General features: G+C 46.6%; 1 protein-coding gene across 3 annotated transcripts; it reads right to left on the reverse strand.

Annotated features, from left to right (window-relative positions):
* Positions 1-3,506: 3,506 nt before the first annotated feature.
* Positions 3,507-23,460, reverse strand: GPR156 (G protein-coupled receptor 156). Of its 3 annotated transcripts, none has more exons than XM_028712831.2 (10): positions 22,684-23,460; positions 19,861-20,092; positions 18,933-19,066; positions 18,356-18,491; positions 17,064-17,174; positions 12,988-13,113; positions 11,816-11,911; positions 9,703-9,939; positions 8,265-8,426; positions 3,507-6,297 (listed from the first exon to the last, which is right to left on the reverse strand). In XM_028712831.2, the coding sequence occupies exons 2-10, from the start codon at positions 19,978-19,980 to the stop codon at positions 5,017-5,019; spliced, it is 2,403 nt and encodes an 800-aa protein (XP_028568664.2). In that variant the 5' UTR covers positions 19,981-20,092; positions 22,684-23,460; the 3' UTR covers positions 3,507-5,016. The 3 variants fall into 3 exon arrangements, with proteins under 3 accessions (XP_028568664.2, XP_028568663.2, XP_077777252.1); XM_028712830.2 differs by having other exon boundaries at positions 8,265-8,429; XM_077921126.1 differs by lacking the exon at positions 22,684-23,460 and having other exon boundaries at positions 8,265-8,429; positions 19,861-20,608.
* Positions 23,461-25,172: the final 1,712 nt, after the last annotated feature.

Raw genomic sequence — 25,172 nt, forward strand, 5'->3', positions numbered from 1 at the left:
TTGTGAAGACAATTGACAAAATATCCATTCTTCTGGACCATTCTTAAGCACATGCGACAGCTGACACCTGATAGTTCAGGTGAACCATTTTCCTCCTGGACAAGGGGCTGGAACTTTTCAAATCTGAAAAGAGGACATTGTCAATAGATGGAATGATATAACAAGTAATTGCCAGACAAAGCTTCCAGACTGATTGTGATAATGGATAAATTCCATGGAACCAGTCCCTGCAATTACAACACCTTATCCAATTACATGCAAGCAGCATGCCCAATTTCTGAAACAGTACATGGATTGGAACATGGCCAACCTTCGACATTTGTACTTCTCTGAATTTTGCAATGCCAAGGAATGTGTGCAAACATGCCCATGGTAAGGTAAAGTGTGCATATAAAGGCACATTAGTGGAAATAAGATGCAAAAATGCATTATATTGTGTAAGTTTTCTTGGCAAAAATGTATATACTTTGGAAAAGGTGCACACAAAAAATGAAATTGGGATAAAATCATACTAAAATGCTGATGAATTTCATGAAGACTTTTTTTTGTGGGGGTGGAAATCACAAAGTGATGTGGAAAACCAAACTTTTGAAGTATTATAGAACTTTATAATGTTAACTGTACAATAGAGCAGTCAAAATGTAGGCATATAGATACAGGAGCTTATATTACAGTTCTCAAGGGAGAAACCAACAGTATAAAGCAGGCCTGGATCCATTGGCCAAGGCCACAGTGACACACAAAGCTTACACTGGGGGAAATAACCCAATAATAGGACCTGTAAGTGTCTCTTTTACATCTAAAGGACAATTGAAAACTGTAAAGTTCTTAGTAGTACAAGGGAAAAGACCCGCCTCGTTTGGCTGAGCATTGCTGAAAGCACACAGACTACATTAGAATGAAATACATATAAATTAGATGTACAGACATTTTCAGCCCTACAAGAAATCCTCAGTCTTAGATACGCTGAGGGGAGCAAAGACTGGGATTCATATCCAGGGAGCAGCCAGTCAAAGTAGTTTAAATCCAGGGTCGTTCCATATGCCTTCTGAGGGATGATCGAAACTGATCAGAAGAGACTGGAATAAGGCAGCATAATCTTCCCTGGAGTTTTCCGAATGGGCAACACCTATACAATCCCCAGCTCAACTTGATGGAACTGTGAGGACTATAAAGTCGCAATTGCTCAGCTGCCCCATTCCATGAATGGAACGTAACTGGCGTTTCCGTGCACTCTGGCTTCCGTCATGGTGTCCCATTGCGCCAGAAGTGGTTCAGTCATGCCGGCCACATGACCTGGAAAGCTGTCTGTGGACTAACGCCAGCTCTCTTGGCCTGAGAGCGAGATGAGCGCCACAACCCCATAGTCTCCTTTGACTGGACTTAACTGTCCAGGGGTCCTTTACCTTTAGCTCCATGAATGGAGGACTCGCTAGTAATGTTGAGAGGATGCCAACAATGTAGCAAACTGGACGTTTCCCAGGTATTGCATAGTTGCCGTTTTTCACAAAACCTGTCAGAACTTTGGGTACATCTAGGGATATTGAATCAGCAGCATTGGTTCCTTCCAAAGTTTTCAGCACTCTTGGAACCTTTGTAACACCTGCTAAGAAAATGAGTTTTGTGGCACCTGGGAGACAGGCAAGAAGAAGCCTTTCCATGCTTCATCCTATGGAAGACGGCCTGTCACGTAACATGAATTCCAAGGAGGATATGCAATGCACTAAATAAACCAGAAATAGGGACACGGGTGGTGTTGTGGGTTAAACCACAGAGCCTAGGACTTGCCGATCAGAAGGTCGGCGGTTTGAATCCCCACGACGGGGTGAGCTCCCGTTGCTCAGTCCCTGCTCCTGCCCACCTAGAAGTTCGAAAGCACATCAAAGTGCAAGTAGATAAATAGGTACCACTCCGGCAGGAAGGTAAACGGCGTTTCCGTGTGCTGCTCTGGTTCTCCAGAAGCCGTTTAGTCCTGCTGGCCACATGACCCGGAAGCTGTACGCTGGCTCCCTTGGCCAATAAAGTGAGATGAGTGCCGTGACCCCAGAATTGGCCACGACTGGACCTAATGGTCAGGGGTCCCTTTACCTTTAAATAAACCAGAACAGGGCTATTAGATGGGAAAAGAGAGTTTAGATACTGAAATGTCACCAGTATCTATGGAAAACATTTCACCATTGTAACAGAACCTTTAGTTGGACTATTATTTTAAGGGAAAGAATGCACTGAAAACCATGATAGCAACTCAGCTACAGCATTCGGCTTTAGCAGCTTACAAGATCGTTTACCAACTGGGCTGTCAGCATGGGAATGCTGAATGATCTACCAGTCTCAGACATTGGAACATCTGGAACATACCCCAGTAAATGCTTCCAAAATAAGATGTGCAGAGCAGGAATTTCTCCTGTCTAGGGTAATGCATTGCTGCTTAGGAGATCTTGGGCTTTTTTAGACCAGACATATCGAATTAAGGATAGAGGATAGCTGTATTTTGTGAGGCATGTAAGTGGTTGTCTCTCCTCAGAAACTTCTGATGGAATTACATGACACACAACCTAGGATTTCCCAGAAGAAAACTTTATTCAATTCAATAGTTAAGTAAGGTGGCCATATCTGGAAGATCTGGAAAAGGTGGTCAAGCACTTCCCTTAACATATATCAGCAGTTTCCAGCAGAGCACACGCACTCTTGAATCAGGACAGCTTCAGTCTTTTCCAGCCCCTATTTGGAAAAGAAGGTTTGTTCCTGCTAGATGCTCATTCAAAAGTATACAGACCCACAAAAAGTGAGTTGATACTGTTAAGTGAGGAACTTAACAGCTGGTGTGTAGAAAACCCAAAGATCTATGGCAGTGGTGTGCAATTGCCTACGCACTGATGGCCTGTCAGGACTCTGAGGCTGGCCGACTGACCTATTTTGGGCAAGCCACACCCACAGGTTCTACACCCCGTGTCCTATATATTGGAGCAGGTGCAAAAAAAGTTCAAGCCGCGGCTGCAAAGGAAGAATCAGGAGCACTGATTTGCTTTTTTTGGTCTCCAAAACTAGAATTTAATCTAGGTTTCTGGTTTGCAGTAGCCCCTCAAAGACCTCCCTGCTAAGGTAGAGCTAAAACAAATGGTTCTGCAGGCTTATCACCCCTAGAATTTAGCTCATGTGTTATAAGTTTGCAGGATTTAGTTCCTAACCCACAGTGCCCTTACTTTAGTTATGCATTGAATGAATGAATGAATTGTGTTTACCTTCCGGTCACTCAGATGCCTGCTACCTTGGCTCGCTGCTTCATCACTAGGACTGAGATGCTTCAATAGCTGGGGCTCCACTTATGGAAGGAGCCTCTTCACTAGATTGTTCCAAAGTTATAGACCTGGCTAGCTTCCCCCAAGTTGCTGCAGACAATTAGATCAGGAGGTTCTCATTTGGAAAAAATATCGTCATGTACTAATGAAAGGAATGAGGAGCCAAGCTACTTTTGTTGGTAAACATGGAGAACTCAACTCAACCTGTTACCTCATGACTCATATTTTTAATTGCAAGATCAAAGCCAAGGCACACGAAACAGGTCAGTCACTAGAGACAGAATCTGTTCTTTACTCTCAGTGATGTGTAAGTCAAGCAAGATCTATACCAGCAACGACCATTTGGAAACCTATCTGAAGGCTGCCACTTAGTCGACCCTTACGGGGCTCCTGGGGTTTCCAGAGTGCTTTGTAGACAAACATAACAGCTGCCGCCACATAGCAGCCAACTCCTAGGGGCTGAGGCCCTTTGGCACCCCCAATAAAATATTTAAGGGGGCTGCCCCCCCAGTTGATGGACATTGCCTTTCAAATGGTGTGTGTGTGCTTTGCACCATGTGATGTGTGTGTGTGGTGTACCTGGCCTCCCCAAATATTTTATTCCAGGTTGGCACCTTGTGCTGCCCACCCCTGGCATGTGGCTGATTGGGAAAGTTGTGTTACTTCAGGGGATCTACAAAAATGAAAAGTTGGCAGCCCCATCCCTCCATGTTGCTGTCAGAGCTTGCTTCTCAAATGATGCTCTCCAATAAACACTGCAGTTAGGATCACAGCTACGTTATGTCAGTGTTAGTTCCTCCACATTAGCCAGTGACATAGCAGGGCCGTAGGATGTACCTATCCAGCAAGTTTTCTTATGTAACATGGTTAATAAAATGCCACACAGAAAACTGTACAGTGATACCTCGGGTTAAGTACTTAATTCATTCCGGAGGTCCGTTCTTAACCTGAAACTGTTCTTAACCTGTAGCACCACTTTAGCTAATGGGGCCTCCTGCTGCCGCCGCGCCGCCGGAGCACGATTTCTGTTCTCATCCTGAAGCAAAGTTCTCAACCTGAAGCACTATTTCTGGGTTAGCGGAGTCTGTAACCTGAAGCGTATGTAACCTGAAGCGTATGTAACCCGAGGTACCACTGTATTTGGATAGGCATGGATTCAAGTTCAGTAAGCCCACAATTATGACCACAATTGCCTTCCATTTTCATACAAAGCTGTTTCTCTTGATTTATTGCCACTAGATGGCAACACAGACAACCATTTTTAAAGTCCATTTTTTAAAAAAAGGACAACTCCACTTCTCTCTGAGGCGCAAGTCTGGGCAGTGTGTCTGGAGGTTCCGGGCTGCCCAGATGGCAAGAGCGCACACACACACCTTGGTCTCGCTGATGTGGTCCAAAGGAAAACAGAGCAAGACATTTGGCACCAGCTTGGCTGCAGAAGTCTCTGCCCTCGATGAGAGAGCTTGTCAGGAGGCAGCTTCTGAAATCCCCTCAAAAAAAGGCACCTGGGACCACACCCTCCCCCCCCCCCCAGCAATCCACTGCCCTCCCCGCCAGACCTCCACGGCTGGCCTGGTCTCAAGGTTTGTCTGCCCCCCTCAAGGTAGCAGAGGGAGGCCTGCACACCAGGATACCACCAGGAGCCACCCCAAGGTCTCAGGTTTCCACCCTGAAATAGCAGGGTCTGAGGGGGGGGGCGCTCTTGACTTGACAACCCCTACACATAGGTGGGCTCCAAATCCTCAATGAAGTTCACAACTGGTTGACGCTTGCCGTAAAGCTTTGCACAGTAGTCCAGGGCCACACTGAGCTCAGGATCTGTATCAGTGATGCAGCTATCACTAGAGGAAGACAGGCGGTCGTGGCAAACTTCACAGCGCTGCCTGCGGTCGCAATGGGTCACCCTCCCAGAGGAACTGCTATCAGAATCAGGATAAAAGCGCTGAGAAGGGACAGCGCTGAGCACTGTGTGAGTCAGAAAATTCTGATGATGACGGAGATTCCTGGATCTGCTAAGATAAAGAGTGGACACGCCATTCTTCCCTTGGCACTTGTCTAACAGCCAGCCACACCCATCGTTGCTGGAATGCTTGGACCAGTTTTCAGCCTGGTAGTTCAACCTTTTCTTAACCACTGGTGATGACAAAGAGGGTGGCTGATGCAGGGAACATCTGTCCTCCGTGTCTCCTGCTGCAGCCTGATGAAATTCTGTTAATCCACTGAAACATCGTTGCCTTCTGCTGGTTGCATTGTCCACAAAATGCCAAGTATCAGGAGCCATGGAGCTGGGGTTTTTCCTCCCCTGTCTTGACTTACAAGGACTAAGCTTCATAGACTCTTCTGCCTGGCTCTCCTCTGGCTCCCACAATGTGCACATGTTGCAATCGACACTTGGCTCAGGTCCCCTGGGAGACATCTGGGCAACAGCAACGTGGTTCATACTTAGCTCTTGCAATATTTCCTGAAGCTTTTCACTGCTCACATAGCTGGTCCCTGGAAGCTGCCTCTGAGGCATACATGGCGGCTTTGCTTCCTCCCTCGGTGTGGAACAACTCTTCCCGAGTGGGTCCTGCGGGGTGCCCATACTAAGTGTGGTGGTATATTGGGTGAACCATTGATCTTGGTCACTTGAATGACCAGCGACATTCTTGCATCCATTCAGAGGTCTGTACCCAACAGCAATTTCTGGCAGTATTTTCTGCTGGTGTTGATTTGTGCGTTCCAGATCATCAGTAGAATCTTTTTGACTAAGCAATCCTGGTTTGCACTGTGAATGTGAGAGCCTAGAATGCTGCCTTGAGTTTAGCCCCTGACCAGGTGAAAAAGGAGAACTCATTGGGTTTTCAACTGCTGCATAAGAACAATTGGCTGCAGAGTAAGAAGAAGGAGGAAACGGAGAGTCAATCGCATTGTATTTTTCCTCCGCAGTCACAAGTCTCATCAGCTTCTTCTTAGCATTATTCACTTGCTCTTGAAGAGTTGCAATTGCTGTATCTTTCTATATTGAATAAACCAAGGTAAAATTTGTCAGAAAAGTGAGGGTGTGCAGGTAACAAACAGAAGTTAGGCCTAATTACCCATACAGAAGAATTGAAGTAGAATAATTCAGAAATAATGAATAGATATGCAGTTATTTAACATATACTTCCAAAGTAAATTATCTATGCCGATTACAAGTACAGTCGTACCTTGGTTGTCGAACAGAATCTGTTCCGGAAGTCCGTTCGACTTCCAAAAACGTTCGACTACCAAGTCATGGACTCCGATTGGCTGCAGGATTTCCTGCACTCAATTGGAAGCTGCGGAAGCTGCGTTGGACGTTTGGCTTCCAAAGAACGTTTGCAAACACTCACTTCCAGGTTTGCGGCGTTCGGGAGCCAAAACAGACGAGTACCAAGGCGTTCGGGACCCAAGGTACGACTGTACAAGTTACAAGCACATAGACATAAAAAATAAGCAACATAAAACCAGAATATCGAACTCAATACTGAAATCTCAATAGATCTTAAAAGCCTGGAAATTGTTGTCTGGCAATAAAAAAATTATTTATGTATTTATGAAATCCAGTTCACGGCATAAGAATACAAGATAAAAACACAATACATAATTTTTAAAAAATAAGAAGGAAAACAAAACAATGACTCTCCCACTCACAACCTAACAGCAAATAAACAACAATGGTTCTATAGATGGGCTGCAACCATGGAGGAGAACCTGAAGGACCCTCTGATTCCTTATGCTCCACCTGGATAACCAAGGTCCTCTGATGGGACACTCTTGGTGGTTCCCCCCAGTCTGAGGTTCAGAAGGGAGCAAGCCTTTACTGTGGCCGGTCCTGCCCCGTAAAACTCCCTACCAGCAGAGCTTCTAGAGGAATCATCCCTCCCTTTCTTCATTTTAACCAATCAGTACTTATTGATGTCTTAAATGATGGTTTTATGTTGTTGCTTTTTGCTGATTTTATTCTGATGAGTTGTATACCATCTTTATATATATTTTTATAGAAGTGTGGATTATAAATATGTAATTAAATAAATAAGCTTTGCATTTTGCCACCCGCCTTACTTCATTTTGTGAACAAACTTCTTGGGGCATAAAGTTAAGGGTAAGCACATATTCATAACGGTTGCACATTCGAAACCTCTTGGTCGTGTGTAGGAATGCACAAAAGTGTTGGACACGCATGTGGGTTCAGACACACACAGCATCTGCGATATTGGTTTATGGTTTCTTCTCAAAGATAGGATAGTTTTCTGACAGAATGTTGTGAGCGTCTCTTCATTTAAACCAAATGATATTCTCTCATAGAAAGTGCTCCACTGAATCAAACTACCTGCCTGTCAAATCGAACATTCGGTGAACTGAACACCTCCGGAAAGCTCACAAACAGGGCAAGTTCTTTGTTCTTGTGACATGACGTCACCATCGGTCCCAAGAACCATTTTCGTACCTCACAATATCTAGACAGTTTTATCCTAAAGTACCGTATTTTTCGCTCTATAAGACGCACCAGACCACAAGACGCACATAGTTTTTGGAGGAGGAAAACAAGAAAAAAAATATTCTGAATCTCAGAAGCCAGAACAGCAAGAGGGATCGCTGCGCAGTGAAAGCAGCAATCCCTCTTGCTGTTCTGGCTTCTGTGATAGCTGCGCAGCCTGCATTCGCTCCATAAGACGCAGACACATTTCCCCTTACTTTATAGGAGGGAAAAAGTGAGTCTTATAGAGCAAAAAATACGGTATCTCCTACTATGTTTCCTTAACTGTGCTGTGTTCTGATCCATGTATACGATGCACTTTTCTTAAGCCAATAAAGGAGATTGATTGAGTGAGTGATATTTTCGTACCAAAAAACCTTGAACTTGGCTTGGTAGCAGACTGGCAGGCAGTAAAAATCCCCTAGACAAGGTGTTGTTATCTGCTAGCAACTGTTTGCCGCCGCAACTGAGTGGAAGTTTCTCACCTCTACCAGCTGCTTCATCATGGAATCCTTTTCCCCCAGCAGCTGGTAGATCTCTTCATCACTGTACATGGTGGAGTGGAAGTTCTTGCTTGAGCTGCTAAAATACTTGGCCATATTGTTGACGTCATCTTTCTGTTTCTCAAAAGCCTTCCATTTTCTGACCTGCTGAACATGAAAGTATATTGTAGACCTATGAATTAATTGTATTAGAGGAAAACTGAAAGATGACGAAGATGGAAAGAGGAAAAAACAAGTGAGAATTAAGAAAACAAAAACATTTATCCCTGAAGCTGCATTATAGGCTTAGGCCTCTGTCTGTAAACACAACACAGACCTGAAGCTAATACCATATTTGAACCTTTTCCTCGTTTTTTTCCTAATATGAAAAGGCATTGCTCATGCAGATAAGTTTCTTATCCTATACAGTGGTACCTTGGTTCTCAAATGGCTTAGAAGTTGGACAACTTGGAACCCAAACACTGCAAACTTGGAAATAAGTGTTCTGGTTTGCGAACTTTTTTCAGAAGCTGAACATGCTCCATTTTTAGTGCCACCCTTCCATTTTGAGTGTTATGCTAGGTCTACCTGTTTTTGCTATTTATTTTGCATTTTTGCGCTTTTTTTGTTTTTGTGACTGTGTGGAACCTAGTTCAGCTATTGATTGATTGATTGATTGATTGATTGTATGATTGTAGTACATTGTTTATTGCTTTCATTTTATGGATCAATGGTCTCGTTAGATAGTAAAATTCATGTAAAATTGCTGCTTTAAGTGTTGTTTTTAAAAGCCTGGAACAGATTAATGTATGGGAAAGCATGCCTTGATTTTGGAACGCTTTGGTTTTGGAACGGACTTCCAGTACAGTGGTACCTCGGTTTCCGAACGTAATCCATTCTGGAAGACCGTTCGAGTTCTGAAACGTTCAAAAACCAAAAACTCAATAGCTGACAGCTAGGCCTCAAGATCATGCACTCAGCGGAAGCTGCGTGGCATGTTTGACTTCTGAGGCGTGTTCAAAAACCAAAGCATTTACTTCCGGGCTTATGACATTCGAAAACCGAAATGTTTGTCAACAGAGATGTTCAAAAACTGAGGTACCACTGTATATATTTAACTTCTACCCTGCCTATCAATCCAGAAGATTCCCTAAAGTTGGCTACATACAATACAATACAATACAATACAATACAATACAATACAATACAATACAATACAGTACAGGCTGCTTCTATCCACTGGTTGATTAACAAACAGATAAGTGCTATCTTATACATATTTGAGGCTAAATTATCTCAGTAACGCATTCCCAGCTCACTGCCGGCACCTCAGCTATCCTTTACAAATCTCATTTTTGAGGAAACGTATTGCGCTTTTCTGGGGGGCAGGGGGCAGTTAGCAATGTTTTGGGTGACTTCTTCCTCCCCTCCAGTTTCTTACCTGTGGAATAAAGATTAAACAATTGATTGTAGATGTGCAGACAAAGATTCCTCCTGAGGTAAATCCAAAGACCAGGTTGTGCCACAAGTGGAAAAAACGATTCACCACAAGCATAGCACCCGTTGAGAGGAAAATAATGGCTATTCCAATGATGAGGGTCAGGGACTGATTGACAGGTGAACAGCTGAGATCGTCTGTCAGGCCAGCAAGGTAGGCCCCATAGATCAAGAGGATGCCCTGCGGTGAAACAAAACAGCAACACTTGGTTATAGAAGTGTTAATTCAGGAGAAAGAGTTCTAGCATTTTGCAGAATGTGGGTATTTTAGTAAGGTGTTGTTGTTGTTGTTGTTGTTGTTGTTGTTGTTGTTGTTGTTGTTTAGTTGTTTAGTCGTGTCCGCCTCTTTGTGACCCCCTGGACCAGAGCATGCCAGGCCCTCCTGTCTTCCACTGCCTCCCGCAGTTTGGTCAAACTCATGCTGGTCCCTTCAAGAACACTGTCCCACCATCTCGTCCTCTGTCGTCCCCTTCTCCTTGTGCCCTCCATCTTTCCCAACATCAGGGTTTTTTCCAGGGAGTCTTCTCTTCTCATGAGGTGGCCAAAGTACTGGAGCCTCAGCTTCACGATCTGTCCTTCCAATTTTAGTAAGGTGTCGTCTTCCAATTAACCAGCCCCTAATTATTATTTTCATTACAGTATTTATTAAATGTACCGTATATACCACCCTTCCTCTGAGGATCACAGGGTGGTCTACAATATAAAAACACAAAAATAATGTTTCTGGGCCCAATTCAAGGTGCTGGTTTTGATCTATAAAGCCTTCAAGGGCTCAGACCGGCAATACCTGAAGGACCGCCTCTCCCCATACAAACCAGTCTGGACCCTGGGATCACCATGTGAGGCTGTTCTTCCTGGGCCCACAAGAGGGATGGAGGGGGGCGACTCAAGAACATTTTCTCCAATGGCTCCGTGCTTGTGGAAGACTTTCCTGCTTTACTTGTATTTAAGACACCAGGCAAAAACATTCCTCCTTTGGCTAATTAAACAATCCACAGCCTTTTAAACTACTTGTGTGGAGGGGGGGGGTTAATTGTTTAAGGCTTTATAGGTCAAAACAAGCACTTTGAAACGGGCCCAGAAACTAATTGGCAGCCAGTGCACTTGAGCCAGGATCGGTGTAATATGCTCAAACCATCTTGCCCCGGTGAGCAAACTAGCAGCCAAATTCTGCACCAGCTGAAGTTTCCAAACCGTCTTCAGAGGCAGCCCCATGTATAACATGTTGCAGAAACCTAATCAGATTCAAACACATATTTGTTGCCGGGTCAGCACCTTTACTGTTGATTTAAACAAAAATTCGTTCGGCCAAGATGATCTAGCAATTGCATTCAATAATCTCTTCCTCCCTTGCAGATTTAAAGGGAAAGTTGAAAGCAACAATGTGTTGGGAAAGGAGAGAGTCTGAATTAGGCCACCCACCAAGAACCCTCCAACCATGCAGCCTTACCAGATAATTAAGGTAAAAGGTAAAGGTACCCCTGCCCGTACGGGCCAGTCTTGACAGACTCTAGGGTTGTGCGCCCATCTCACCCAAGAGGCCGGGGGCCAGCGCTGTCCGGAGACACTTCCGGGTCACGTGGCCAGCGTGACAAAGCTGCTCTGGCGAGCCAGCACCAGTGCAGCACACAGAAACGCTGTTTACCTTCCCGCTAGTAAGCGGTCCCTATTTATCTACTTGCACTGGTGTGCTTTCGAACTGCTAGGTTGGCAGGAGCTGGGACAGAGCAACGGGAGCTCGCTCTGTTGCGGGGATTCGAACTGCTGACCTTCTGATCAGCAAGCCCTAGGCTCAGTGGTTTAGACCACAGCACCACCCGCATCCATAATACAACTTAGAGAAGAGCTTTTACAATGTGTACCAGCAGAGGGGCCAATGTTCAGGAAGAGCCCTGGGTATGACAATAAGTTACAAGTGTTATAAAAGTTTGTCTGCGAAATGTGGGGGTATGAGGGTCAAACGAGAAACGGCGTTTGTCACACACTTTGCCCTTGCCTGGTTCATTTTCTAAGAATAAATAGCCATGATCAATGAGAAACTGGAACCAATTTCATACCTTAAATCCCAGAAAGAGAAGAAGCCAAAGATCAGAGTACGTTGATGTGCAGAAGTAGCCTTGGCTCACTGTGCAAGTCAAACCTCTCTCCGTCACCTAGCAGAGAATTGAAACACAAAACAGAAAAGGCTTCTTCCCATCTGCAAAATGCCCAGGATGCAACAGAATTGAAATGTCTATCAGACTTGGAATAAATAATGGAGTCACATGGATATGCTGGAATTGTTTGTTTGCTTGCTTGCTTGCTGCAATCACTGGCAGCATCCACATTGTCACTATTTTCAGGTGGGATTCAATCCTATCCTGGCAAATTCAGGCTGCACTATTAAAGCATATTTGGAGCTTTTGCACAACAAACCTGCTACCCCAAAAGATAATACATTTTGCGATAAGAAAAGCGACGGGGAAATGCACTGTCAAGCCGGATAACACCTGCTTTGATGCACATTATCTAAACTCTCCACAAGCTGATCAAGCTGAGTGCGTATTGAACAGCCAGTTTGAAAGCAACCACAATCACACCCACTTCAACCCCTGCTTTCTTCAGCCTCATTGTTTCCCATTTGTAAAACAGAATGGTCATCATTAGGCTCCTTCTGTGTGATGAATCTACTAATTAGCCTGCATTTTTAATCTTTCAGCCTCTGTATTCCCGAGCTGTAAAATGGGAACAGTGCTGTACAAAAGCCTGTTGAAGTTGGCATGTAACAATTCTCTGGCATGGATTTACTAAGCAGCTTGGCTAGTAGTCCCTTCTCTCTGATAGTCACTGTTCTGTAACAACAACAGAAGATAAGTGTGTCCTAAAATACCTAATTATAGAAGCTAAATCCCACAGCAATGGGTTACATGTGTGTTTTGTTACCTGTTTGACTAACTCAATAATCTGAGATTTGCCTAGGGAATTATCTGCTCAAGGTCTGCCTTAAATTCTCATTTATAGCACATTTACAGCAGTGATTGCATTGGCTCTATCTTCAAACTCAAAGCTCCCCCAACCCCATATCATTAAGCTCCAACCTGACCTCACCCAAGTACTGTATAATATGGGGGCAGGGTTTTCCTTGTTTTCATATTTTAAAAGTTAGTGGGTGCACAGCTTTTTCTTAGACTGTGAACATGGGTGCATCCCTATGTCCAGACATCCAGTCTGCACTCCCTCCTCATCTTACCTTCAGATCTGCATGGAGACTTTGGAAACACTGGACTGGATCCACAAACATCCATATCAAGAGCAGGATAATGTCCGCCAGCACTAACACAGACACCAGCACCAGCAGCTGGAAATCTTTGATAATCTGTAAAAGAGACACTCAACTTGCTCACTTTGTCATCTGCTGTGTCAATATCGCAGTTCATCTTTTGTGTGCACACAGAGGAGTTTTCCCCAGAACCATATACAGTGGTACCTCAGGTTAAGTACTTAATTCATTCCGGAGGTCCGTTCTTAACCTGAAACTGTTCTTAACCTGAAGCACCACTTTAGCTAATGGGGCCTCCTGCTGCCGCCGCGCCACTGGAGCACGATTTCTGTTCTCATCTTGAAGCAAAGTTCTTAACCTGAAGCACTATTTCTGGGTTAGCGGAGTCTGTAACCTGAAGCGTATGTAACCCGAGGTACCACTGTACAGTACCGAGATAAGCAAGACTAGAGAACATAGCCAGAAATCAGGACCAGCTAATGTTTCCTTTGTTATCAAATACCAAAAAGAGTGAGATGACAAAATAACACCACAGAAAACAAATTCTTTATAGTGCCTGGACTCCCCTTCTAATTTCTGAGTGCCAGATGATGAATTTAGCATGTTAAAATGTAAGCCATGTTAAAATATAAGCCAGACTGGCTTCCTGGTGAAGTAATTGCCTGGCGAGATGGACCATTAAAACAGTGTTTCCCAACCACTGTTCCGCGGCACACTAGTGTGCCGCGAGATGTTGCCTGGTGTGCCGCGGGAAAAATTAAAAAATTGAAAGATTTTTTTTTAAAAAAAAGTCAAATTTTCGATTGGGGCGCCGTCACTAGATGACCCCTGGGGTTCCCTCCCTCCCTCCCGCTCTGCGCCTCCCTTCTCGTCCTCCTCCTCCGGGGAGGCCCTTCCTGGCTCTCGGCCAAGGCTTGGCGGCTGCCACTCACTCACTCGCTCGCCCACCCGTCCCTCCATCCCTGCACCCGGCCTCTCCCCCTCCGCCCCCTGCGCGGGGGCTGCCGGGATCCGTAGTCCCCTCGCCCTTGGGCTCCGCGCCCGCGCGGGGTGCGCAAACTACGTTTCCCAGCGTGGCCTGGTGGGCCGGGCGTTTTGTTTGAAGCGCTCTTCTCCCGGCCATGGAATGAGCGCAGCGGCGGCCGGGCGGGCAGGGGCTCTTCCGCGCAGACCCTGCGCAGCCTGCCTGCGCCCCCCGGAGATCGGGCGGCAGGATGGAGCCCGGGGATCCCCGCGGAGGCGGAGCGGCGGAGGCGGAGGCTGCCCCCCAGGTAGGGCTGCGTCGGGGGTTTTTTATTTTTGCAATGCTGCATCCGCGCCGGAGGGGACGCATCGGACCACGGGGAGACCCCTTGGCGGGCGTGCAAGGCAATGCATGCGTGCAGGCGTTGCATGGAGTGCAGTGCAATGCAATGGCAACGCGGCGCCCTGCATGCATGCATGCAACTTCCACCGGCGCTCCGGACTTGGCAGGTGAGGGGGGTCCCCAGTGGGCGGCAGAGAGAGCCGGGAGGGCGAAGGGGAGCCGGGGGGGGAGCAGCGCTGCTCCCCGAGCCGAGCCCGGGGGGAAACTTCGGCGTCGTTGCGCCGGGTGTTGGAAGCGGAGGCTGGCGGGGGCCCCTCACCTGCAAAACCTGGTCGCCTCTCATATATTTCGTGCATTGCATTCATCGCCCGCTTTCTCCTCCAAGGAGCTCCCGGGGGCGCGCGTGGTTCTCCCCGTGTTATCCTCGCAACAACAGCCCTGCGAGGTGGGTCAGGCGAGTGGCCCAAGGGAGCACCCAGGGATTGTCCTGGCCAGGTGGGGTGATTTGAACCCTGCTCTCTGCCCGGTCTTCGTCCTCATTTAGCCCCCACATGTGCATGACTGTGCATGACTGAGGTTTTCCCCCCTCGTCTTGGCTATGGTGTGAGTCTGTGCTGTTAATTAATGGGGTTCTGCCTTCGGAGAAGATGAGCCAGCCCTCAAGGAGGTGATTATGTAATTTGCTAGCAATTCATGTCCCTCCCGGCGTGACGCTGCGCGCTGACGTCACGGGGCTGTAATGGTGGTGTGCCTCGAGATTTTTTTCATGAAACAAGTGTGCCTTTGCCCAAAAAAGGTTGGGAAACACTGCATTAAAAGAGCACAAAGGGGAGGGTGATGACCCATTAAGGGAGTCGTCAGCAAAGCTAAAACTGCACCAGCAGGAAAATGGGGGAAGCCCTTCCCTGACCTCAGAGTTACGGTAGGTAGAAGACCAAAGGCCACTAGTAGAGTTTTTGGGATTGCAGTTTTGCCTGATGTAAGCAAAAGGAAAAGATAGTTGCAGTTTACAAGCTGGAAAAAGGTCTGTCCGGTCAGAGCAGTGTGGGCTGCCAGTTTGAATCCAAGTCAGCAGCAGCCATGGGAGAGACAGAATCCTGGCCGCCCCTCCGTCAGGCTCAGGCTTGATATGTGCAAATAAATCATATGTCCTAAAGACACCACAGTCTCCGCTGTGCCTCATTTCCAAAGGAAACATGAAGCCTGGAGCCCTTGGAATCTCACAAGGCTGTGGAGATTGGGGTGGCGTGTAACAATATAATTAAAAACCGCTAAACATTTAAAGTTTAGCCAAGCTATTAGATGACTTACAATCCGTTTAAAAACACACCATACTGATGAAAACCGTGGTCACCAAAAATGAACAACAAGCCAATACCTAAAACCAGTGCTTTTTTCTGGGGGTATGCAGGGGTACACATACCCCTAAACCTTTTGTGAATCCTTGTACTTTTGTCCATTTACTATATTTATTTTCCCCAATTTGAACTATAAAATGGTGTTTTTTCTTGAAACAAAATGAGAGTACCCCTAAACATTCTTTAGGGGAAAAAGCACTGCCTAAAACATTAAATAACAGCAGCCTCCATAGAAAGGAGTGATATTATGAACCACTCCGAGATAAACGGGTATAGGACGGCATGCAAATTTAATAAAACCAAACAAACAAACTTTATTTAAAGCTTTAAGGGAGTCTTGCCATCTGCTGCTCCTTGAGAGGGCCCTTTGTCACCAGAATAGTACCTGGACAGTTCTTGGTGTCATGGCTGTGTGGGCTGGGGTGACATATGGCTCGTTTTAGTAAGCCTGCCTGCATGGCCCACTGATGTGGGGATAGGTTGGGGAGGCAATGCCCCTGAACTCCATCCTGCATCTCCACGCACAATTCAGTCAGTGCTTGTGTGCCATTGGCCCAGCAAACTGTATCTTGTCGACATTCAGCTAAGATGATGGTAGCTGGGACTACCATAATTCTCTTTTTCCTTGGATAATGGTGGTTTTGCTTATCTGGGACACAGGTGACGCTGTGGTCTCTAAACCACTGAGCCTCTTGGGCTTGCCGATCAGAAGGTTGGCGGTTCAAATCCCCATGACGGGGTGAGCTCCCTTTGCTCTGTCCCTGCTCCTGCCAACCTAGCAGTTCAAAAGCATGCCAGCGCAAGTAGATAAATAGGTACCACTGCGGCGGGAAGGTAAATGGCATTTCCGTGCGCTCTGGCACTCATCACGGTGTTCTGCTGTGCCAGAAGCGGTTTAGTCATGCTGGCCACATGACCCGGAAAGCTGTCTGTGGACAAACGCCGGCTCCCTCAGCCTGAAAGCGAGATAAGCGCCCCAACCCCATAGTTGCCTTTGACTGGACGCAACCGTCCAGGGGTCCTTCACCTTTACTTATTTACTTTGAGTGGTCAGTACAGCTTCCCGGCACGAGGCTAAAGCTGTATGGGAATTCAAGGAAAGGTCAACCAATCTGAAAATAGATTCAAGAGACTGCCAGCCTCTACCACCACCTGCCATGTTCTGAGCCCAGCACTGCTGGAGTAAAGTCCCATTGACAGGAGGGAGGGGCATCACTAGGTGAGGCCAGCTGCCTCCAGGTAGCAGCTCTCACTGAGGGCACTTTGTCCAGGGGCCACTGAATCCGGTCCCATACATGGTGACTGCTTCCAACATGTATATCTTAGTGCCAGTAACTGTCTTATTTGTTTCTGACAGCTGGATGTACATTGTAAGAACTCACCACTCTCTTGTCTGGAACTTGCCGACTGAACACTTTGTACAATCGCCAACTTTTCCCTAGAATGGGGCCAAAAGCCAGAGAGACCCCAATGCACAACAAGCTGATTCTCACCTGTAGGGGTACATGTTGGGTTGTGGAGGAGAAGGAGAGAGAAATAAAAACAAAGAGGTCCATAAAGCTAAGTTTCAAGATAAACATGAGATATTTGTAATCAAGATCTCCTGTAGCTTTTAAAAATAATGGCAGCCACTCTGCCACAAGGACAGAAGAAGCGTGATCCCACTAATTCTCTTCAGTGCCACTAACAATGTTATCCTGGTCCTGTTCACATCTTGGGAGCCAATTCCAAGAGCTTGGTGCTGGGGAATGACTGTTGAGCTCAATCGCACACCCAAGGAATACAAAGAGATAAATCACAAACTAAACAACTCTGTATGCTGATTTACAAAAATTCGTTAACAATAATGTATGACATTTCAACAACTTCTATTCCATGGAATCTTAAATAATATACACAATGCCAAAATAACAACAAGATACCCGGATTTCAGTGTGTGTTTCGTAACTGTTCTTCTGGTTGGACCGAAAAGGAACGATACAATGGCAATTAATGCTCCACCAAACAGGTCAGCTCCAGCCTTGGAACAGCAGTTTGCTCTTTTCAAAAACAGAGATTGAAATCTGGGTACCTTGTTGTCGGAGTTCCATTGGGATCACATGAGCACAAGTATATACAAAGATAGTTGTTTTCATGGACTTATTTTAGGAATATTCAGACTGTTTGGTTTTAAGATACTGAGCTGCGCATGTCATTATTATTTTTGGCATAGTAGATATTATTCAAGATTTCATGTAATGGAAGGTGTTGAAATGTGGGTTTCATGGCTGAATGAGGATTATAACCCCAGTCTCAGTCCAACACTCTACTCCCTACATTGGACTGGCTCTCAAAAACTATTTATTACATCTCTCAGATATTTATCTCAACATAGGCTACATAGGATTCCCAGGTAGTCCCTCCCACCCAGATGCCAATAGAACCAAGCCTGCTTAGTTTCTGCAAGGTTATTGCATCACCTTCCTTCAGTCCATGCCTTGGAATGTTACACTTTAGGAGTTGAAAGAACAGTTTGGACATTCTGGAAGAGTTCTTTCTGAAGGGGAACTATGGGGCAGGATTAATCTGTGTGTGCATGCATCATTAGCCCACGTACCCCTTTGAATTCTGCCTAATATAAAAATGTCCCCACAAGAGCAATGCCCCGTGAGCCACACCGCCGGCTTTCACCCACCTGAACCAGCATCTCCAGGGATGGCCTGGTCAATGAATTATTCCTTTCAACTCCAAAGAGGTAAGCGCTACTGTAGGTCAAGCCACTGCCCAGCAGGGTCACTATGTTCAGGTTAGGACTGGACATTTTCACAATCCTCCAGCAGACAAGGGAGATAAGAAAACATGGAGGCAAGGGTTAGGAAAGAGGAACCATAGAATGTTGAAGCTCAACATCAAAAAACCGAAGATCATGGCCACTGGAAAAATGGAAGCATTTTTCTGTTTCTTGTTCTGAATTTGTTCTAAACCGTTTTATATTCATTGTTTTATTTTGCTGACTTAAAAACAATTTTATTAACCTGTGGCAACCTTGGGAATATTTGTTGTTAAATATCTGCAGTGTTAATGCAGATAATCATGCAGTTTGCACAACATGATATATTCTGCTCTTTTTAAAGCTAATTTTCAAATGTCCAGAGAAAACAAAAGCCTTTCTATACTGTATATGATAGCAAAAGATTTATCCGGAACAATGGAGCCTTAGAGCAGTATGCCCAGCTACTGAAAGCATGACCACAATATATTTCTGGCCTTACCTGTTCTTTCTGAAGTGAATTGTGAAGATGAGAAAGAAGAAACTGAGCAGGACTCCACTAGTAAGGAAGACCCATGCAATGCCCAAGATGGCTGCTGAAAAGGGGGAGTTCTTGCAACTGCTGTCAGAGGATGTCTGAGGAAAGACAGATGGGAGATAGTAAGGACCCCTTTGTCTCAAAGACAGATGGGGGGGGGGGCTACTTAACTCGAAGCAGCATAATTTAAGAGCTATATTGGCCACCTCAGGAAAACCAGAAATAATTAATATCCACAAAGAGAATGCACACCCGCAAGTGTCCCTATTTTCCAGGGACAATCCTAGATTTACAGAAGCCATCTTGGTTTCTCATTTGAATCCAGAATGTCCCGCTTTTCCTTAAGACATCCCTATTGTTATGTACTGAAGTTCTCACCCTGGGCCAGCAGGGGGATACTGTAGATAGTTTTCACTCAGGTCTGCATATGCAAATAAGGGACTGAAAGTGATGTTCAGTGATTGGATAGTTACAGAAAGTGGTTACAGTTGCGTTGTAGTGGAGCTCTATATAAGCAGGCTGGCTGAACCCTTCAGTTCAGTTCTGTTCTGGCCTCTGAATAAACAAGAGCTGTTTGAAGAATCGCTGTGTCGTCTGATATGTTCACCCACAACTTAACACCTATTTTCATCAGAGAAATGTTGGAGGGTATGGAGTTATCCAACCCCCGAGCCATCTGAGGGCAGCCTTGTCTAGGGAAGTTTTTTAATGTCTAATAATGTTTTGATATATGTTGGAAGTCACTCACTTTGGGGATAAAGTTGCTTCCTCTGGTCCAACTCTTCAATCCTAACATTATAAGAATCCAAAAAAACCCACACATTTTAAACTGGCATATATTTACTTCAAATAACATTAAAAGTTGTAACTCTTTCCTTATCCATTTACCCACAATTGTTATAGTACAGAGGTCCTGCGCGGTCTTCTGCTCTTGTTCCAGGATGTTTTCGCACTGGTTAGAGTAATTGAATCCCATTTCCACGGCGCATTGTAAGCCTTCCTTCAACCGCATTGTCTGGACAGTGCAATTTACCGCGTCGCAGTCCCAAGAAACTCAAGATCGGGTGTATCCAGCGGCAGCAAGCAAGATGTGCAACAAATTCCTCTGCTCTTTTCAGGGTGTCCTGAAAAGGGGGAGGGAGGGTTGATCATAAGCAAAACAGTGACAGAAACATGGCAGCAATTAAGTTAACAATCAAAGTCAACTTGCTCATGGGGGCCAACTTGAAACTTGGTTTGGAACTCTTTGCTACATCTCACCAACTCTGATGATATGCCATAATTATCGTGTGAATCAGGGTGGCGGTAGCATTTGTCGTTTCTCCCAGTTACGTGTGTCCAGGCAGGCGGTCGTTGTATAGATTGTGGCTCACTCAAGAACTGGCAGAGTGGCCTGGCTGAGGAGGAGGTCTCTGACTTGCCCGCCTGGTAGCTCAGTCAGCGGAGCACCAGACTCTTGATTTCAGGGTCATGGATTTGAGCCCCACATTGGGCAAAACATTCCTGCATCGCGGGGGGTTGGACTAGATGATCCTTGCGGTCCCTTCCAACTCTACAATTCTGTGTTTCTAGGATCTCTGCCATGCAAAGGTGTGCGGTGAAATTTTTCATAGGGGGACAGTTAGGGCCAGAGGTGTCAGCTTGTGAGTGCTGTGGGGGACGGGGACGTCATGCACATGATGTCCTGATGTATAAGCATCAAACCTCCCACTCCAAGCTGGGCAGAAGCTTTCCAGGCTTTGGGAAGTTGGCAGGAAGGCTCTTGGACCCGTCAGAGCATTGCATCTCCCTCCCTAAGCCACGCAGAAGCTTCCTGGGCTTTGGGAAAGTGGCGCCAGGGGAACATTTAGACAACTCGCCCAGTCCCCCTGGTCCAATGACCACATGCCACTGCTGCCCTGCACTCATTCATTGGCCTGAGGTCAGCCTCTCTCAGCTTCAGTCCCAGGGAGGAGGACACCAGGGATAGATCCTGGACCTTTCTGTATGCTAAGCATGTGCTCTGCCACTGAGCTACAGCCTCTGTTCCGCACAAACACATGCCATGTCTTTATGCTTCTTTTCAAAAAGTCTTGGTACAGGGAATAATGGTTTAGGAGTGGTCTTTCATGTTTGCCTCTTTCAAAGCGCTCTCTCTCTCTCTCTATCTCTCTCTCTCTCTCTCTCTCTCTGTGTGTGCGCAAAGCATTAACTGGCCTTGTGTAATAAGCCAAAATGGACAATGGTCAAGCACAGAGGCAACAGGCAGCAGTGCTCCTCCCAGCACACTGTCAAGATCTCTGTCTACAATAAGCGAAGTTACAGGTAGGTAGCCGTGTTGGTCTGCCGTAGTCGAAACAGAATAAAAAAATTCCTTCCAGTAGCACCTTAGAGACCAACTAAGTTTGTTATTGGTATGAGCTTTCGTGTGTATCTGAAGAAGTGTGCATGCACATGAAAGCTCATACCAATAACAAACTTAGTTGGTCTCTAAGGTGCTACTGGAAGGAGTTTTTTTTATTTTGTTACAATAACCGAAATTCATCAAGACACAAGCAACTAGCTGACCCTGAGAGTAAATTCTGGTTGGACAAGAGGAGTGTCCAAGTCAAAGCAGATTCAAGTGCTTTACATCAAAAAGCCACCAAAGGTTTAAATTACTATTTGAGGGGTGAGATGGAGAAGATTTGGAGCAGTTCCATTGGACAGCTTTGCCCAGGTAAGGTGCACTCAAGACTGGCCATGCCTCACACCTGGACTTCCATTACTGGAAAGGAAAGAAGGGGAGAACGTTGTGGCCTCTTCCGTTGTCATGGTACATAAAGGGGGGGGGGAGAGCGCAGAATATAATGTCCCAGCCATCTACCTTGAGAGAAACTGATGCTTATAAAGTGAGCAAAATGAAGTCCAGACAACCAGCCTGGCGTAGTGGTCAGAGTAACCTGACTTGGAGGGGAGAGACCTGGGTTCAAACTTCTGGATGACCTTGGATGGGTAGCTCTCTTTCAGTCTAACCTACATCACAGGGCTGTGGTGCATTTAATTTGGAAGAGGGGATGGAGCAGGTATGCCCCCCATCCCTTCCTGAAAGGTCCATCATGCCATACATACATTAGCCCTTACTCAACTAGGCAGGCCAGTTATTGCTCCAGGTGAGAAAAGCCTTCCCCACTACTGATGAGGTCACTGGAGCCAATTAGGTGGGAAGTAGTATTCCTGTTTCACGGCCAAACGGGAGAAGGTGAATGAAAGTCCTGCTGCAAGGAGTTCTGCAGATCCTCCTGGAGCCCCACCAGCCGAAGGGTCAGGGTGCACACGAAGGTGAGCAGGTCACAGAATCATAGAGTTGGAAGGGAGCCAAGGGTCATCTAGTCCAACCCCCTTGCAATGCAGGAATCTCAACTCAAGCACCCAGGACAGATGGCCACCCAACCTCTGCTTAAAAACCACCAAGGAAGAAGAGCCCACCACTTCGGGAGAGAGGAGTCCAAATAGCTTTTGCTGTCAGAAAGTTCTTCCTGATGTTGAGTCGGAAACTCCTGAAGCCATGGGTTCGAGTCCTACGCTCTGGAGCCGGAGAAAACAAGCTTGCTGCCATTTCCATGCGCACAGTGTGCTCTTTTAAATATTGGAAGATGGCTATCGTATCTCCTCTTTTATCCAGGCTGAAGATGGACATTCCTCCTCCGCCCTCCACCCTCGACCAGGCAGCGCAAGAGAAGTCCGTCCTTCTTACCTGGCTGGGCGGCAGGTGCGCAGGTTTCCCCAAGCAGCCCTGTCCTGCGCTTCGAGGGCGCACCGGAGCTGGAAACCTCCGGCCAGGGAGCGGGTCGCAGGAGGAAGAATGGGTGGAAAGGAGGACGGCCGCTTCTTCCAAGCAAGGGAGGGGACGGGGGTGGCTGGGGGGGGGGGTGGCAGCCTCGGCTTCACTGCACAAGACGAGCTGGAAGCGGGTTCCTGGTCCAGAGCAGAATGGAAGTGCGTGCGCCTCCCGCGCACCCAGATCCAAAGTTGGGCTGCTGCTGCTGCTGCCCCGAGATCACGAGCCGAAAAGGGGACCCCGCTGGGGAATCAAAGCCCCCCGAGTCCAGTTTGGAAGACTCCGCCAAACAAAGCAAAATACCTCCCGGGTACCACCCCCCCCTCCAATCCATCGCCTTCATTTCAGCCGCATGGGGGCTGGAGAGTTAGAGAAATCCTTTGCCAGGCTCGTCCCTTAAGAGATCTCTCCACCCGAAGATCCCTGGGAACTTTCTTTCTCCCCATCTCCCGCCAGATGCTCCAGCCAGTGCCATTATCTGCCTCTCCCCCTTGAATCCAACAGGTTTCTTCGGACAGCACCCAGACTGGGCTTGAGAGGAGTCCGAAGGGGCTAGCATAGCCTTGGACACTTCTATGACCCGTGTATTTAGGCAGGGATTTGCTGGGCTCCTGGGCTGCATCACATTATTGTGTTTTATTATTTATTTGTGCTTAACTGAATATTTTAGGGACGCGGGTGGCGCTGTGGGTTAAACCAGAGCCTAGGGCTTGCTGATCAGAAGGCTGGCGGTTCGAATCTCCGTGACGGGGTGAGCTCCCATTGCTCGGTCTCTGCTCCTGCCAACCTAGCAGTTCAAAAGCACGTCAAGTGCAAGTAGATAAATAGGTACCGCTCTGGCAGGAAGGTAAACGGCGTTTCTGTGAGCTGCTCTGGTTCGCCAGAAGCGGCTTAGTCATGCTGGCCACATGACCTGGAAGCTGTACGCTGGCTCCCTCGGCCAAGAAAGCGAGATGAGCGCCGCAACCCCAGAGTCGGCCACGACTGGACCTAACGGTCAGGGGTCCCTTTACCTTTACCTTTTTTAACTGAGTATTTTATTGATGGCTTCTCTGTTTCTAATGATGGATTTATTTGTACAGTATTTGTTGCATTTTGCATACTAAGCGGTATATCACTGTTATCAATGATGATTGTTTTCTGAGATGGGGGGTGGGATTTCCTCCTAAGGCCTTGGGTCATGGGCAGATGACCTGGGCTGTCAATACAGCTGTGCAGAGTGGCTGGGGAAACCCAGCTGGATGGGTGGGGTATAAATATATTATTATTATTATTATTATTATTATTATATCACGGCCAAACATCCCTGACCCACCTGTCAGCTCCTTGGTATTCTAAAGAACCATGTAAGGGTAGACCAGTAACTAGAGAGTAAATGGTAAAAGACTCATGACAAATATGACCAAGCACACATGGGAATCTAACTGCAGCAGCCAGTAAACTCTCCACTTTTATTTCTAGCCAAAAATCCCATCTCCAAGGTTTGCACAGGTAAACGTGTAAGGTTGCATAATATATAAAGCAGGACATGTACAGGCTTAGGAGAGGTAAAAGGGAAGGGACCCCTGGATGGTTAAGTCATGTCAAAGGTAACTATGGGGTGCGGCGCTCATCTCGCTTTTCAGACCAAGGGAACCGGTCTTTGTCCACAGACAGCTTTCCGGGTCATGTGGCCAGCAGGACTAAACCACGTCTGGTGCAATGGGACACCGTGACGGAAACCAGAGCGCACAGAAAAGCCGTTTACCTTCCCGCCGTAGCGGTACCTGTTTATCTACTTGCACTGGTGTTGCATTCAAGCTGCTAGGTTGGCAGGAGCTGGGACAGAGCAACGGGAGCTCGCTCTGTTGCGGGGATTCGAACCGCTGACCTTCTGATCGGCAAGCCCAAGAGGCTCAGTGGTTTAGAGCACAACACCACCCGTGTCCCCTTAGGAAGGGGATGACAGCTCAGCATCGACTGATGTTCTCACATTCCACCAGGCAACTTCCCACTGCACAAAGTGTACTATCGATTACAGCTCTCGCCTGTCCTATGCTCATTGTTTTGTGGTATTGTGTTGCCTTTTGAAGTCCACTTCTTTTGTTCCAGCAGCTGAGGGAAAGCATCTGTTTGCTGGTGGGTGCACAATGGGTCCTCTTGGTACCTTGATAAAACTATTAACTTTGCAGCTGTGGCTGGTTTTGTTTGTTCGTTTGTTGGGAAGGAAGGGGGAAAGAGCGCTGTGCAGCTTTGCTGCAAGCGAGGCAGGAATTTCCCCATCAAATTGCACTTCTATAGCTGGCAATTCCAACTGGAGCTGGCTTGGTAATTGTTATTCTCAGTCCAGCACCTCGATTGCTGCTGAGACTGCTACATGCACAAGTGACTTAGTCACGGACTCCTATGTGACAATGCTTATATTA

The sequence above is a fragment of the Podarcis muralis genome, chromosome 17, assembly GCF_964188315.1.
Source record: "Podarcis muralis chromosome 17, rPodMur119.hap1.1, whole genome shotgun sequence".
NCBI classification, from domain to species: domain Eukaryota; kingdom Metazoa; phylum Chordata; class Lepidosauria; order Squamata; family Lacertidae; genus Podarcis; species Podarcis muralis.

What these genes read in the sequence shown, in the direction of transcription:
- GPR156 (XM_028712830.2), bottom strand. Translation starts at nt 19,980, where the DNA reads ATGCGGTTGAAGGAAGGCTTACAATGCGCCGTGGAAATGGGATTCAAT. An exon ending in CCCTGGAGATGCTGGTTCAG is followed by an intron (nt 17,175 to 18,355) that starts GTGGGTGAAAGC and finishes GTACCCCTACAG; the next exon opens with GTGAGAATCAGCTTGTTGTG. An exon ending in TTCTCTTTCTGGGATTTAAG is followed by an intron (nt 9,940 to 11,815) that starts GTATGAAATTGG and finishes GTTTCACCGCAG; the next exon opens with GGCATCCTCTTGATCTATGG.